Raw genomic sequence first — 12,425 nt, 5'->3', positions numbered from 1 at the left:
TGCTAATTATTCTGCCCTTAAATTATATAATCCCCTTGAATAAACCTCTTTTCCAACGTCATTCTATCTGGGTCTCTGTATTTCTCCCACATTTACATTCCTACTTCATCATAAATTCATTTTATGCTAAACCCCTACTTCATCATAAGTTCATTTTTTTACTGGTGTGCAGGTCATCTTAGTACATTTAGTGTTTATGAAAGCAGCTCCCTAGGCAAGAAACAAGGGGAAGTAGAAGGAAGATTGCTTTCCTGCAGTGGGTTATTTTGGTATAGGTGCAAGCTCCGATTGGAAAGTGGACATATTCACATAGACACATACTCAGGGTAGGTAAGTATTCTGACCACATCTGGTAACATCATTCAGCATCTTAAAATTATCATGCTGGTTATTTGACAGGGTTACTTTCTAGTCCCAGTTTTTTTATTCCACACACAGATGCATAGCCAGTCTGAATAAGCCAGTCTGTTCCTCATAATAAGTGTTGCCCCTCAAACCATGTACTCCAACTACAAGGAGACAGTCTCATTTGAGGTACTCAAGCATTGTGTCTGTCTTTTGTTTTTCCTCATGCCATTTTCTATAACGATGTCTTCATCAATCATTGTCAATGAATAAGGAACTAAGGGAGCTCTGCCCCACAGTAAACTTTTGGAAACCCAAATAATATATTCATATGTGATGGACAGCTTTCAGTTCTGCCCTCCAGGTGTCACATCCAATCCTGATCCCCTGGGATGTATGTAAACTTCTAGATTTTCCAGCCAATAGGAAACTGTGAATCCTCTGGAGGGGGTGGGGTAGAAGAGTAGGAACTGAGAGAGATGTCAGGGCTCATTAAGATACACAGAAAAGAAGGGATTGGATAGAGATAGTAGGAGGTATCCTGTGCTAGGCAGGTTAGTCTATCTTGAGGATTCTGTGAATTAGCGATGGGTGAGAGAGAATCAAGGGAGAAAGAATCCCAAGATTCATTAGCTAACCTTATCTTCAGAGTCTGAGTCAAGGGATGAACAGACAGTGGAAGTGTAGGGACTAAATAGATAAGGCCTATGCTTCACTATCAGCCTGGTGAAGGCAATAGTTCAATGGATAGTTTAATGGATCAGAGATCCCAATGTTTGGCGAGCCTTTCCCAGATAAAATCACTCCCTCTTATCAGGAGAAACAACCTGTTATTTCTGTAACCCTGGGGGTGGGTGTGACATTTAAGGATTCTTAAGAAAACTGCGGTCCAGTTTAACTGTGAGAATTGCTACACTTTTACAGTGTTTTACTTGTCAAAGAAAATAAGCTGTTTAACCCTTCTAGGGAAGAGACAATAAATTCATTATTGTGTTGTTAAAATAAGGGGTCTGTGTGAGTCAAAAATGGGGAGAGGGGTATAAATCATCCCCTGAATTCTCGGCTGCCATTCATAGGTCCACTCAGTAGCTTCAGCAACTTAGCCAGCCTTCTTAATATTTACATTTAATTTTATTGATCACTTGCCAACACACATTTACTGTCTACTGGCTAGTTAACTATCGAGGGCTGTAACGGGTGGAGGGGCTAATACAGAACCCTGCCCGTAACACCCTACCACTAGGAGACTGCAGTCCTTTGAATTATTAGTTTTGTTGCACAAATTGCTCTCAAGAATGATAGAACAACAAAGCTTTGTGCCAGAAACAACACTTGGCAACCTTGGTCTCTCAATAGGAGGGTAGTATGATTTGATATGGCCCCAAACTTACTGTGCAGAGCAGACGTGCAAAATTCAGTTCTTTATTTTGGCTGGTTTTGTACCTCTTGGGTGAATAAGGAACTGAGAACCAATTTCAGTATGTTAGTTATCTGGTAGAAAGCTACTGGCAAGTTAACACTAGAGAATGATATATAAAAAGGGCATGACAGTATGAGATGGTTTGCATGTTTAAGAGAAGCCTGAAAGGGCTGTATACACACACATTTGCAGAACTGTTAAGAGTTAACCCTTCTCAGAGTCAGAGAGCTTTGAGTGGCAGGTTACTCCAAAGCCATCTGACGGGGTAGCCTGAGCTGAGAGTGGAGGGTTTTTTCCAGTCCTGGCAGAGAGAGAGAGAGAGAGAGAGAGAGAGAGAGAGAGAGAGAGAGAGATTCTGTGAAGAGAGTTGAGAGAAGGAATCCTCAGGGAAAACAGTTTCAACACCAGCAGGAGAACTGGGAAATTTGGCAGGCGGTTTGGGTAGTAGGACTCCCGAATGGGCCAAAAGAGAGGGATAGATCTTCTAAGGAGAGGAGATTTTCCCCTTCCCAGTTAAATAGGGAGATACATCTGAGAATGGAGAGATCCCTCTTCGGGAGTGATTGGAAACTTCCTGTATAGACCTGCAGATTCAGTTAAGGACTGAAGGAAAGCACTGGTGTGTGAAGGGGGCTTGGGGTACTAGAATGAGGGTTCCAGTCTTCCTAACTCCAGAAGAGAAGGAAAATACTAAAAAGAAAGTATACTCAAGTGCTTAGGGGGAAAAGAAAAGAACAAAGACTGAAAACAGAAGCCTTAAGTAACAGTGAAGACTATAAGAACTTTACTTCAGTGAACTAGATATATATTTGTTGAATTTTACCTCAAAAAGTTTCAGCATCTGACTTCACCTAACCTATCCCCTCTAATGTAAATTAACTAGTTATTTTGAAATTTTAAAAACATCTCTGGTACCATTTCTGTAATTTAAGGACGAAGGAACGTCATATAGTATCTTTCATTGGGAACAGTTTTTGCTGGCCAAAACACAGCTTTTGAGTCTAGTAGAGCTTCTTCTTCTTCTTTTTTGTTAGAGTTCTTGACAGAAGGTCCAGTTAGATAAACTGAACTGTTTGCTATTCCAAAACCTCAGTGCATGTCACTGTTTCCTGTAGGCTATTCTGTGGCTTCCTGATATAGCTGATCAACCATAACTGAAATCATATAAAAGATACTTAAAATATATTTTTTCAAAGCATTGAACATTCCCTGATAATGGAGAAAACTTACTCACATACCATTAGCTTGCCTTATCTGGCATGGCAAGCTTGATGACCATTTCTGCTGCCTTCAAGTAAGGTAGTTTTGTGTAGTAGTTAAAGTAACTGGGAAGGTTAAGGAGGCCTGAGATCAAGTTCCCCAACTTACTGAATGACTGACCCAGTTACACTCTCTTTCCCCAATCTAATATAAGGCTTGTTGTGTAATGGAACTAGGAAGGGGAGATTCATGTATGCTACTCTGAGCTCCTCAGAGGAAGGGAGGGGTAAAATGTACTAGAAGTTAAATACTCACCTCAACCTCTTTCTCCGTGAGTGGCGGTGAGCTGCAATAAAAAGAGAACAGAATTATAGGAGTTTGGCAGCATCTGGTCAGCAAGATTCAACACATGCTATGTGTCCTTAAACCAGGAATGCAGCAAATGCTTTTCTGTTTAAACTGCAATTTCATCAAGAGCATTTTTGAACACCTGAAAAGCTATTCACTTTTTTTCTGAATGCTTAAAATGGTTCTAAATTGCATTGCAACTGTTTTGCTCATGCACATATCTACACTGCTTTGAAGTGTTTATTTTTTAACTCACATATTACACTATATACACAATAAACATATATACAAACTACACACATTAGATTTTTGTCTTGCTTATCTTATATATGAATAGCCAAATGACCCTGATCTGAGGATACTTAAATCTGGAGATTACAGTCATGAATGGATGTCAGATCTTCTTACACACCTGAATAATGCCCCAGGTTTGCAGAAAAATCTGAAATCTAAAATTAAAATACATCAGGGGGTTTAAAAAACCAAAATTGACAAAAGAAGCATCTGTAGCCTTAACCAGATACCTCAGTGGATCTTGTTAGGTAACCATAACAGTTTAGTCAGTATTCCAGGCTTGGTAGCTGCCAGTAAAAGACAGGAGAGGGTCAGGGTCCTTTCTAGGGCTGTTTTGGCCTTTGAAGGAAGACTCATTGGGGCCAGGCTTTGCAGCAACTACCAAACAACTTGATACTACATGACCTGCATGATTCACCTGGGTCTGGATGCTTGCTGCTGTTCAACAGCTTCCCCCCCACCCCCCGCAACCAGTGTAGTGTATAACAACAACAATATCAGTGTGTTTATATACCACCCTTCTGGACAGATTAGTGTCACATGCAGAACGATGAACAAAGTCAGTGTTGTTACCCCCACAATGCAGCTCCAAAGCTGGAGCTGAAATGAGTGGCTTATCCAAGGCCACCTGCTGAGCTAATGGCAGTCGTGTAGTGGTTAGTGTTTCAGAGCAGGCTGTGGAAGCCCCAGGTTCAAATCATCATTCTGCTATGAAAGCTCACCAAGGGACTTTGATCCAGTCATACACATTCAGCCTAACCTACCTCTCAGAATTGTTGTGAGGCTAATATGGAGGCAAGGAGAATGATGTAAGCTGCTTTGAGTCTCCATTGTGGAAAAAGGCAGTTTATAAATGAAGTAAATTGAGAAATATGGGTGATGATGGGAAGCAGATAAAAGGCCAGTTTTCTAGTGAGTTTGAGGGAGAAAAGGATGTAGGTAAATGTGAACATACAGAGGCTGTCAGGAGGAGGGAAAGATAAAATAGTGTAGGGAAGTGGATACAAAGGAAAGTGAAGTATCCCCTGCAAATCCTTGCAGGTTCCCAACCATGCAGCTGAGCCCCGGCTCATCTGGCACTTCACAACTGGGCCACATAGGAGAGGCAGCTGGGGAGGGGGAGGGAGAAAGGTGAAGACAGGAGGTGGGAACACGGAAGCAGGAAAGGGGGCAGAGAAAGAGAATGTAGTAGGGGAGGAGGAAATGAAGTGTCCTCCACAAGTCCTTGCAGGTCCCCACTTGCTACCTTCTAATTTTCAACCCTGTTGACAGCCTATACTGCCCACTTATTCCAGATATATTTCTGGCCAGTGCGATGTAGTGGTTAGAGACTTGGATCTGGGAGACCCAAGTTCAAATCTCCACTCTGCCATGGAAGCTATGGACATCTCAGCCTAATCTACCTCACAGAGTTGTGAGGATAAAAGGGAGAAGAATGATATAAGCTGTTTTGAGTTCCCATTGGGGAGAAAAGGAAGAGAATAAATGAAGTAAATAAATATACCCCAAAGGAAAACTTATCAACGTGAGAAGAGCTGTTTTTGTACATCATCTCCAGAGATTATTTGATTTCTGGCATGTTTCAGTTATTACAAAGCATTAAAGAATCAAAGTTACTTGGGCTGTCCCACACAGGGGCAAAAAATTGTACCCCAATAGTGGAAGCAGCAACAGGCAGGTTAAAGACAGACTGGGCCGGTATTCACACATTGTGTCCCTACACAGGTCTTTGCTAGCACCACCTCTTCACACCCCCTTTCCCCTCACTGCACTGATACAGAAGTGCTGACCCAATGAGAATATTGTGGGGCCTTCCTGCAACCCACTCCTCAGCTGTTAAAGAAAAAAAGCCCCATTAGAGAGCTGGAGGGAGGAAAAATTATTTTGAATGAGATGCTAAACCCAATTCAAAACTATTTTGAATGAGATGCTAAACCCAATTTGTTCAATACAGAGCTGTCACACAGAAGCTCTGGCCACAGGGCTATTTCCCCAGCTTAAAAGGGAAAGTCCAAGGTGCCCTATGAGTTGTGCTTGGAAAGCACATAATAATAATAATAATAATAATAATAATAATAATAGTAGTAGTAGTAGTAGTAGTAGTAGTAGTAGTAGTAGTAGTAGTAGTAGTAGTAGTAGTAGTAAGTTATAACATTTGATTTATATACCACCCTTCAGGACAACTTAACACCTACTCAGAGCAGTTTACAAAGTATGTTATTATTATCCCCACAACAATCACCCTGTGAGGTGGGTGGGGCTGAGAGAGCTCCAAGAAGCTGTGACTGACCCAAGGTCACCCAGCTGGCTTCAAGTGGAGGTTCTCCAGATTAGAGTCCCATCACTCTTAACCACTATACCACTACACCAAACTGGCTCTTGCATGGAAGCTCCCAAATAAAACAGGGGCATGCTGTGTTCCACCTGGAGAACAATCCCATTGTGGAAACAGCTCTGGTCTGTAATAGACATGGGCACGAATTGAAATATGAATCAAAATTTGTGATGAATCAGGCCAATTCATGTTTCACAAAACATGTTATGTGGGACCGCAGTTTTCACAAAATTCGCGACTTTTTGGCCTGATTCATTTGATTCATGAATGATTTGTGATGTCAGACAGGCTGGCACTGATCCATTGATTCCCTAGGCAACATAGGCCTGGAATTTCTGCAGACCTTTCGTTGCCATTGGAAACCCCAATCTTAGCCCACATAACCTTGATAGGCAGAGTTCTCCTTGCCAACTGGAGAACTTCCATTCTGCCCTATACAATGAGGAGTAGAGTGGTTAATCCCTAGGCAATTGAGGAGATGGGCCTTCTGTAGCCATGGGAACACCAATTTCATCCCTCCAAACCCTGTTAGGCAGGTCTGTCTGCCAACCACAGACCTCCTGTTCTGCTCTATGTGAGCATTTGTTATAGAAGGCAGAGCTCTCTGCCTCATGCTTTTCAGTCCCAGTAGACAGAGGGAGAGAGAGGACCTGTTGCTGGGACTGGAGTGAGAGAAAGAGTGGAATTGAGCTTTTGGCTGCTGCTGCTTTAAGAGAGACTGAAAAACCTCTTATTTTCAGCTCTTGGCCTTGCTCGGAAGATCTTTGGATGAGGGTGCCTTTTTTCCTCCACCCCACCCCGCTCTAGTCTCAGGCTTTTGCCTGGCTCAGAGGCCTAGCTTGACTAAGGCCTCCCTTATTTTTTTTCTTTGCTTGTCTTTGTTTCTTCTTAATTCTTTCTCTGCTCTTTGGAGGGCTCACACTCTTGTTGTTTCCTTTGGTTTTATTTTGTGCACCTCTCCTGCCTGAGCAGGTGTCTGTGTGGTGGTTTTGGGGCCCTCTCCCCCCAAGCCCAGTCTCTCTGGGTATGAAGAGGGCCACTGAAGTGCCCTAGGGTCTGACGGATCAGGAAACGAACAAATTGTAACATGAAATGGGACAATTTTGTGGAAGTTTGTGTTTCACGATTTGTGGAACATGATGAAACATGAAACTCTTGTTTTGTTTTTTCCCCGTATGCTCAGAAGTTAGTGAATTGAACAACAGTTCCCAAGTGGCAGCATGAACTGTGAGAACCCACAAAGTAGCTGCAGTTCTTATTAGAACACTTGATTAGCATGAATACAAACCACATAGTTCCCCTCCCTCCCTCTACCCTCCCACCCCACACACAGGAGACAAGGAGGAAAGCAGTGTAAGAACAAACATGAGCAACACATTTGAATACAGTTTAGAACTATTTCAAGAATATAAAAACAAATTTTTACCATTTACAAATCACAATCATATTGTGACTGAAACAAATACCTGACTGAGATGGTGATGTGTCACTGCAGAAATAAAAATTACTTGAAATATTGGTACTTTATAATTTCAAACAAAGGATCAGTACAATCAATTCAGGTATTTGCTTTCCAATAAAATACTCATTATACACATGGTAAGCTATTTTCAAATGTGTTATTTGGGAAAATCAAATCATCATTGATTAAACAGGTTAGCCCTCATAACTGAATCGTCCACAATCAGCTACATGTAAGTGTGCCACAGAAGGAAGGAAAATGTACTAGAAATGCTTCCGAGATTATGAATCTATCATGTTTTTAAACTCATTATTTCTGTAAACTTAAATTTCATATTTAACCACATAATTACAAAAGAAGCCAAAATATAACCATTTGAAAATACTTAGCAGAAATATTCATGGTAAAAATCAGCATTTCTTATTGCAGTACTATGAGGAACATTTTTATAAAACATAGGTAGTTAGATTTGCAGAGCTGTTAGGAAATCAACACTAAGCCATCTAGACTAGGATAGTAGAATGATAAGCTGTATTGGTGCCACTAACTGCTCTTTCAGTTTAAGTGGTTTTTCTTGCAATTAGACATGGGAACGAACCAAAAAAATGAACCACATGATTCGTGGTTCGTAGCATTCCACGGAACCTCAAACCATGAACTTCTGACCTTTTCCCAGTTTGTGGTTCTGTGGCATTTCAATGGCCCTGCATGCGGGCGTTTGAAACAGACAGCCCCTTTCTTCTGCTACCCGGGCAGCAGGAGAACGGGGCTATCAGTTTCACAGACCCCGCGCCGGTTTCAGCTGATGGACTGAACACAGCGTGGGGTCTGTGAAACTGACAGCCTGTTTTCCAGCTGCCCAGGCTGTCAGTTTCACAGACCCCATGCTGGAACCGATGTGGGGTCTGTAAAATTGAAAGCCTGGGCAGCAGGAGAAAGGGGCTGTCAGTTTCACAGACCCCCGCGCCAATTCCAGCGCAGGGTCTGTGAAACTGACAGCCTCTTTTCCTGCTGCCCGGGCTGTCAGTTTCACAGACCCCATGCTGGGTTCAGCCGATGGGCTGAAACTGGTGTGGGGTCTGTGAAACTCCTAACCAGCCATAGAATGGCTGGAAAAAGTTGTTTGTTCTGGAAAAACGCGTTCCCATGGAATGCGTGTTTCAATGCAAATGAACCAGCCATTCCGTATGGAATTTTGTTCTGTGGTTCGTTTCGTGCCCATCTCTACTTGCAATATGATGGCCACAAATTCTAGATGTAAGAAATGGCACGCAATGTGACCAAACATAATTAAACAGTACTGATTTTGATGTCTTAGCTGGCAAATGTAACATTTCTAATAAGTTTTTAAATCTCTTCTAACATATTTGAAACAGCAAGCAAAATCCCTAGAGGCAAGACAGAATAAAAAAAAAGATCACTCTAACAGCCAGCTGTTTTTCATTCCTATGAACATTTGAGAGTATAGTTGTTAGAATCTACAGTAGGATGTGGTTTATGGTGTAGTTTGCAAGTATGGAACATTTTTCAGCGGATGTCATGAAGATGTGATGCAACTAATATACATGCATAAGTGGAAGGTGATCTATATGGTAGGGAAGCAATAAGTAATAATAATAAAAACGTTGAACCCCTGTAGGTTTAGATCACCATGTGCAAATATGTCACTGATTTATTGATAACTGGATTGACTGATCATTGTGCCATTCAATGGAGTTTGTTGAGTGGTGGCAGTTGCACAACAGCACTTACACACACACACTCTCAGGCATGCATGTTGTCTCTTACATCCCAATGTCACTACTGCACAGACATAGTTATTTTTTCTGCAACCATGTTTAAATCTATTTTTGAAAATGAATGTGTTCCAAAATCAGTTAATTCTAAAGTAGATTCTACATTTTGTTGTTCTTATTAATGAATTCTGAGTCTAGCCACACAGCATGGTTTTACTGCTTACAACTTGACAGTTTTGTAAAGGAGCTCAACGCAGAGGTTACTCATAAAATCAGAAATGGCTTTCAATGAACAAGGGAATGGGTTCAATATAAGTAGAATGAGGCTGGGTCCTTCATCTGAACAGATCTGCTTAAATATCTATTAGGAGTCCAAGAAGAACCTGGCCACTTCCCCGCACCGCCCCAATCCCATCTTCCCAAGGTGACAGGACACCAACCCTCCCAACTGTTAGTCAATACCACCCAGTTTGTCTTTTCTCAATTTTCTAAATAGCAAAGAGTTCAATAGCACCTTTAAGACTAACCAACTTTATTGTAGCACAAGCTTTTGAGAGCCACAGCTCAGATGCAACAATTTTCTCAATTTTCTGTTTTTCCCCCTACACATAATTGTAATACTAATAATAAACTAACAAGCTGCATACTGCAAATCTATGCATGCTTATTTGAAAATGATTCCCAAAGAAAAAACACAGGAATGGGTCTAATATGGTCTCTGCAAGCAGAATGCGGACACAACCCTCCTTCCAGGAAGCAAACTCATTGAATAAAAGGTGGCTTGAATATCTGCAGATCAGTTTAGTGGGGTAATCTGGGAGACCAAAACAGCCCATGGAAAAACACTTATGTCAGCCCCAGGGATTGTCATTCTAGTCTGGGGGCTGCCATTCCAGACTTTGGGAACTGAGAGTGCAGTCATAAGCTGGTTTACTCAGAGCCAAGCTACAAGTGACGAATTACACTTACATTCAGAGATAGGTTCCATTTTATTCAACAAGGCTTACTCCTAGAGGATTGCAGCTCATTCTACTTTCAGACACTGTGATTGACTCATTCTTGGTTTTTGTGATTCATTCCTTGTTTTATTTGCACTTTTGCAATGGAGGGAGCAGGTCATTGTCTTTAGCTGGCACTGTAAATTCCCAAGGAGATAGAGCCATTTGCTGCACTGCATCCCTAATCCTAAACTATGGTCACAGAACAGAACAATTCCCACTTCCTGCTATAGTTTGCTATACTCCCCAAAATGCAACTCCTGGCAGTCAGAAGACTCTTGAGTACAATACTGGAGTTTGCAAAAGGAGGGTGGGTGGAGAATGATGGAAATATTTCACAAACTGAAATGCTCCTTAAATGAATGGAATGAAATATAGAATTCAACCTATTTACCGTACTCAAAAGGGAAGTTGACATGAATATCATATGTCAAGTTATGCCTTCACAGATATTGCTCATTTAGCAATATTATTTTATTCTTGAACATACTGTATATGCCTTGATAAATATAAAATTATTAGCCTCTCAGGACCTTAGGTAATATTTGTTTAATGTTAATTTATTGTTTCAGCACTGTTCTATGTAAACATCAAAAAACTCTTTCTTTTCCTGTATTGCTGTGAAAGTTAACGAGCTTCTGGAAACGTAGGCAAGTGTAAGATACTACAACTATTGTTACAACTCCACACAAAGCAATAATAAAGTGAACAGGAAATATTACTTCCTTAATTTGGCCAGAAAGACTCCAGCAACTGTAGTCAGGATGCAAGGTCATTTATGCTTGGATTTAGTTGATTGACTTTTTTTCCCTCTTAAAGATGTTTCCTTAACTGCCCATAAACTGACAGTAGACAGACAATCATAGCTCGAACTATATACTTTCCAGTTACGAAAAACTTGATAAATCTTTTTCTGTATGTTTTCATGGTCATGAGAGCAGAAGCAGATGGAGAACTTCTACCTACGCCTTGTCCTCTCAGTTTAATAGAATTAACAGAATCACCACATTTTCAGTTGACAGTACAAAGGGTTATTATCACCTTCCTGGAACAGATGTATGCACACGGAGTTTTCGTAAGAGTGCATCAGGAATGTTGGGCATGACATCACAGCTATTCTCTGTAGTTTCCTCCTCCTCCTCCTCTTCCTCCTCCAATAAGGATGATGAAGATCCTGAAGATTTCATAATGTTTTTGTTATTAAGTATTCCAGGAAAACAACAGTACATTGATGACCTCTGAGCAGTTAAGTATGTTAAATACATTACTAAATGCTTCATATTATTCCAACATAGTAGGGATGAGAGCCTCCTGATAGGGGTGAGGGATCCCCCACCTTTCACCCCTAGCTTTGTTCACCTGCCTGGCAGGGGGGGAAGAAGGGGGGAGACAAGCTGGGAAGCACATGGTGAAATGTCGCACTTGTGCGCTCTGGAGGTCCTAGTGATTCACTTCTGGTTGAAAACCTGAAGCTACAGGGTTTCAGCAGGGCCAAATCAGATCTAAACATAGTGAAAATAATATGTTTGGGGCCAATTTTGCTCCCGCTGAGACCCGTTCTCTTCTGCTTTTCAACCAGAAGTAATGTCATCAGAGCCTCCAGAGTGCATACAAAGAAGCTGAATCAGGGTCTTGCAGCTGCAACACAATCCACTTTTTTAAAAATTTTTATTGGTGAGTTTTAATTTCCGAATTTGATACATACGTTCCCTTCATTTCTAATTAGTTCTGCTCCCCACCCTTTCCCTCCCCCCTCCCTATTGACTTCCAACAGCTTTCCAACCCTTACCCCCTTTTATTGCTTAATTCTATTTCACTTATATTTCCCTGCAACACATATATCATAATATCTCTTGTTCTAAGCATATTCTAATTCTTTTATGCATATACTCTATCAAATATACTATCAATATAGTATTAGTTATATACTATACTATCCAATATAGCATAGCATGCATTGTAATATAACATAACATATATTTATCTGCAACACATAGATCATAATATCTCTTACTCTAAACATGTTCTAGTTCTTTTATGCATATTCTCTATCCAATATACTATCAATATAGTATTTGTTATATACTCTTCCATACAATATGGCATAGCATGCATTATAATATAACATATCATAACATCCCAATATAGTATGCAGTGTGATATACATATTGTATATAGTATATAGTATAAATTTTCTAATGTATCAATTTTACTTTTCCTTTGTTAAACTATATATTCTAAATCAAATTTTCTTAATCATAAAGTTAGCTTAGATTGTTATAGTTAA

The 12,425-nt window shown here is 40.6% G+C and overlaps 1 protein-coding gene across 1 annotated transcript in view; it reads right to left on the bottom strand.

Moving 5' to 3' along the window:
* The window catches only part of IRAG1 (inositol 1,4,5-triphosphate receptor associated 1), a 152,985-nt gene that overhangs the window by 24,443 nt on the left and 116,117 nt on the right, over positions 1-12,425 (bottom strand). The window contains exons 22-23 of the mRNA XM_054969988.1: positions 11,180-11,312; positions 3,281-3,311 (exon numbers count right to left, since the gene is read on the bottom strand). Coding sequence (XP_054825963.1) covers positions 3,281-3,311; positions 11,180-11,312 — 164 coding nt within the window. The remainder of the gene's footprint in view (positions 1-3,280; positions 3,312-11,179; positions 11,313-12,425) is intronic.

The sequence above is a fragment of the Eublepharis macularius genome, chromosome 2 (assembly GCF_028583425.1).
Source record: "Eublepharis macularius isolate TG4126 chromosome 2, MPM_Emac_v1.0, whole genome shotgun sequence".
Classification (NCBI taxonomy): Eukaryota; Metazoa; Chordata; class Lepidosauria; order Squamata; family Eublepharidae; genus Eublepharis; species Eublepharis macularius.
Note: the sequence above shows the minus strand (reverse complement) of the source record. Positions and strands in the feature narration are given on the sequence as shown.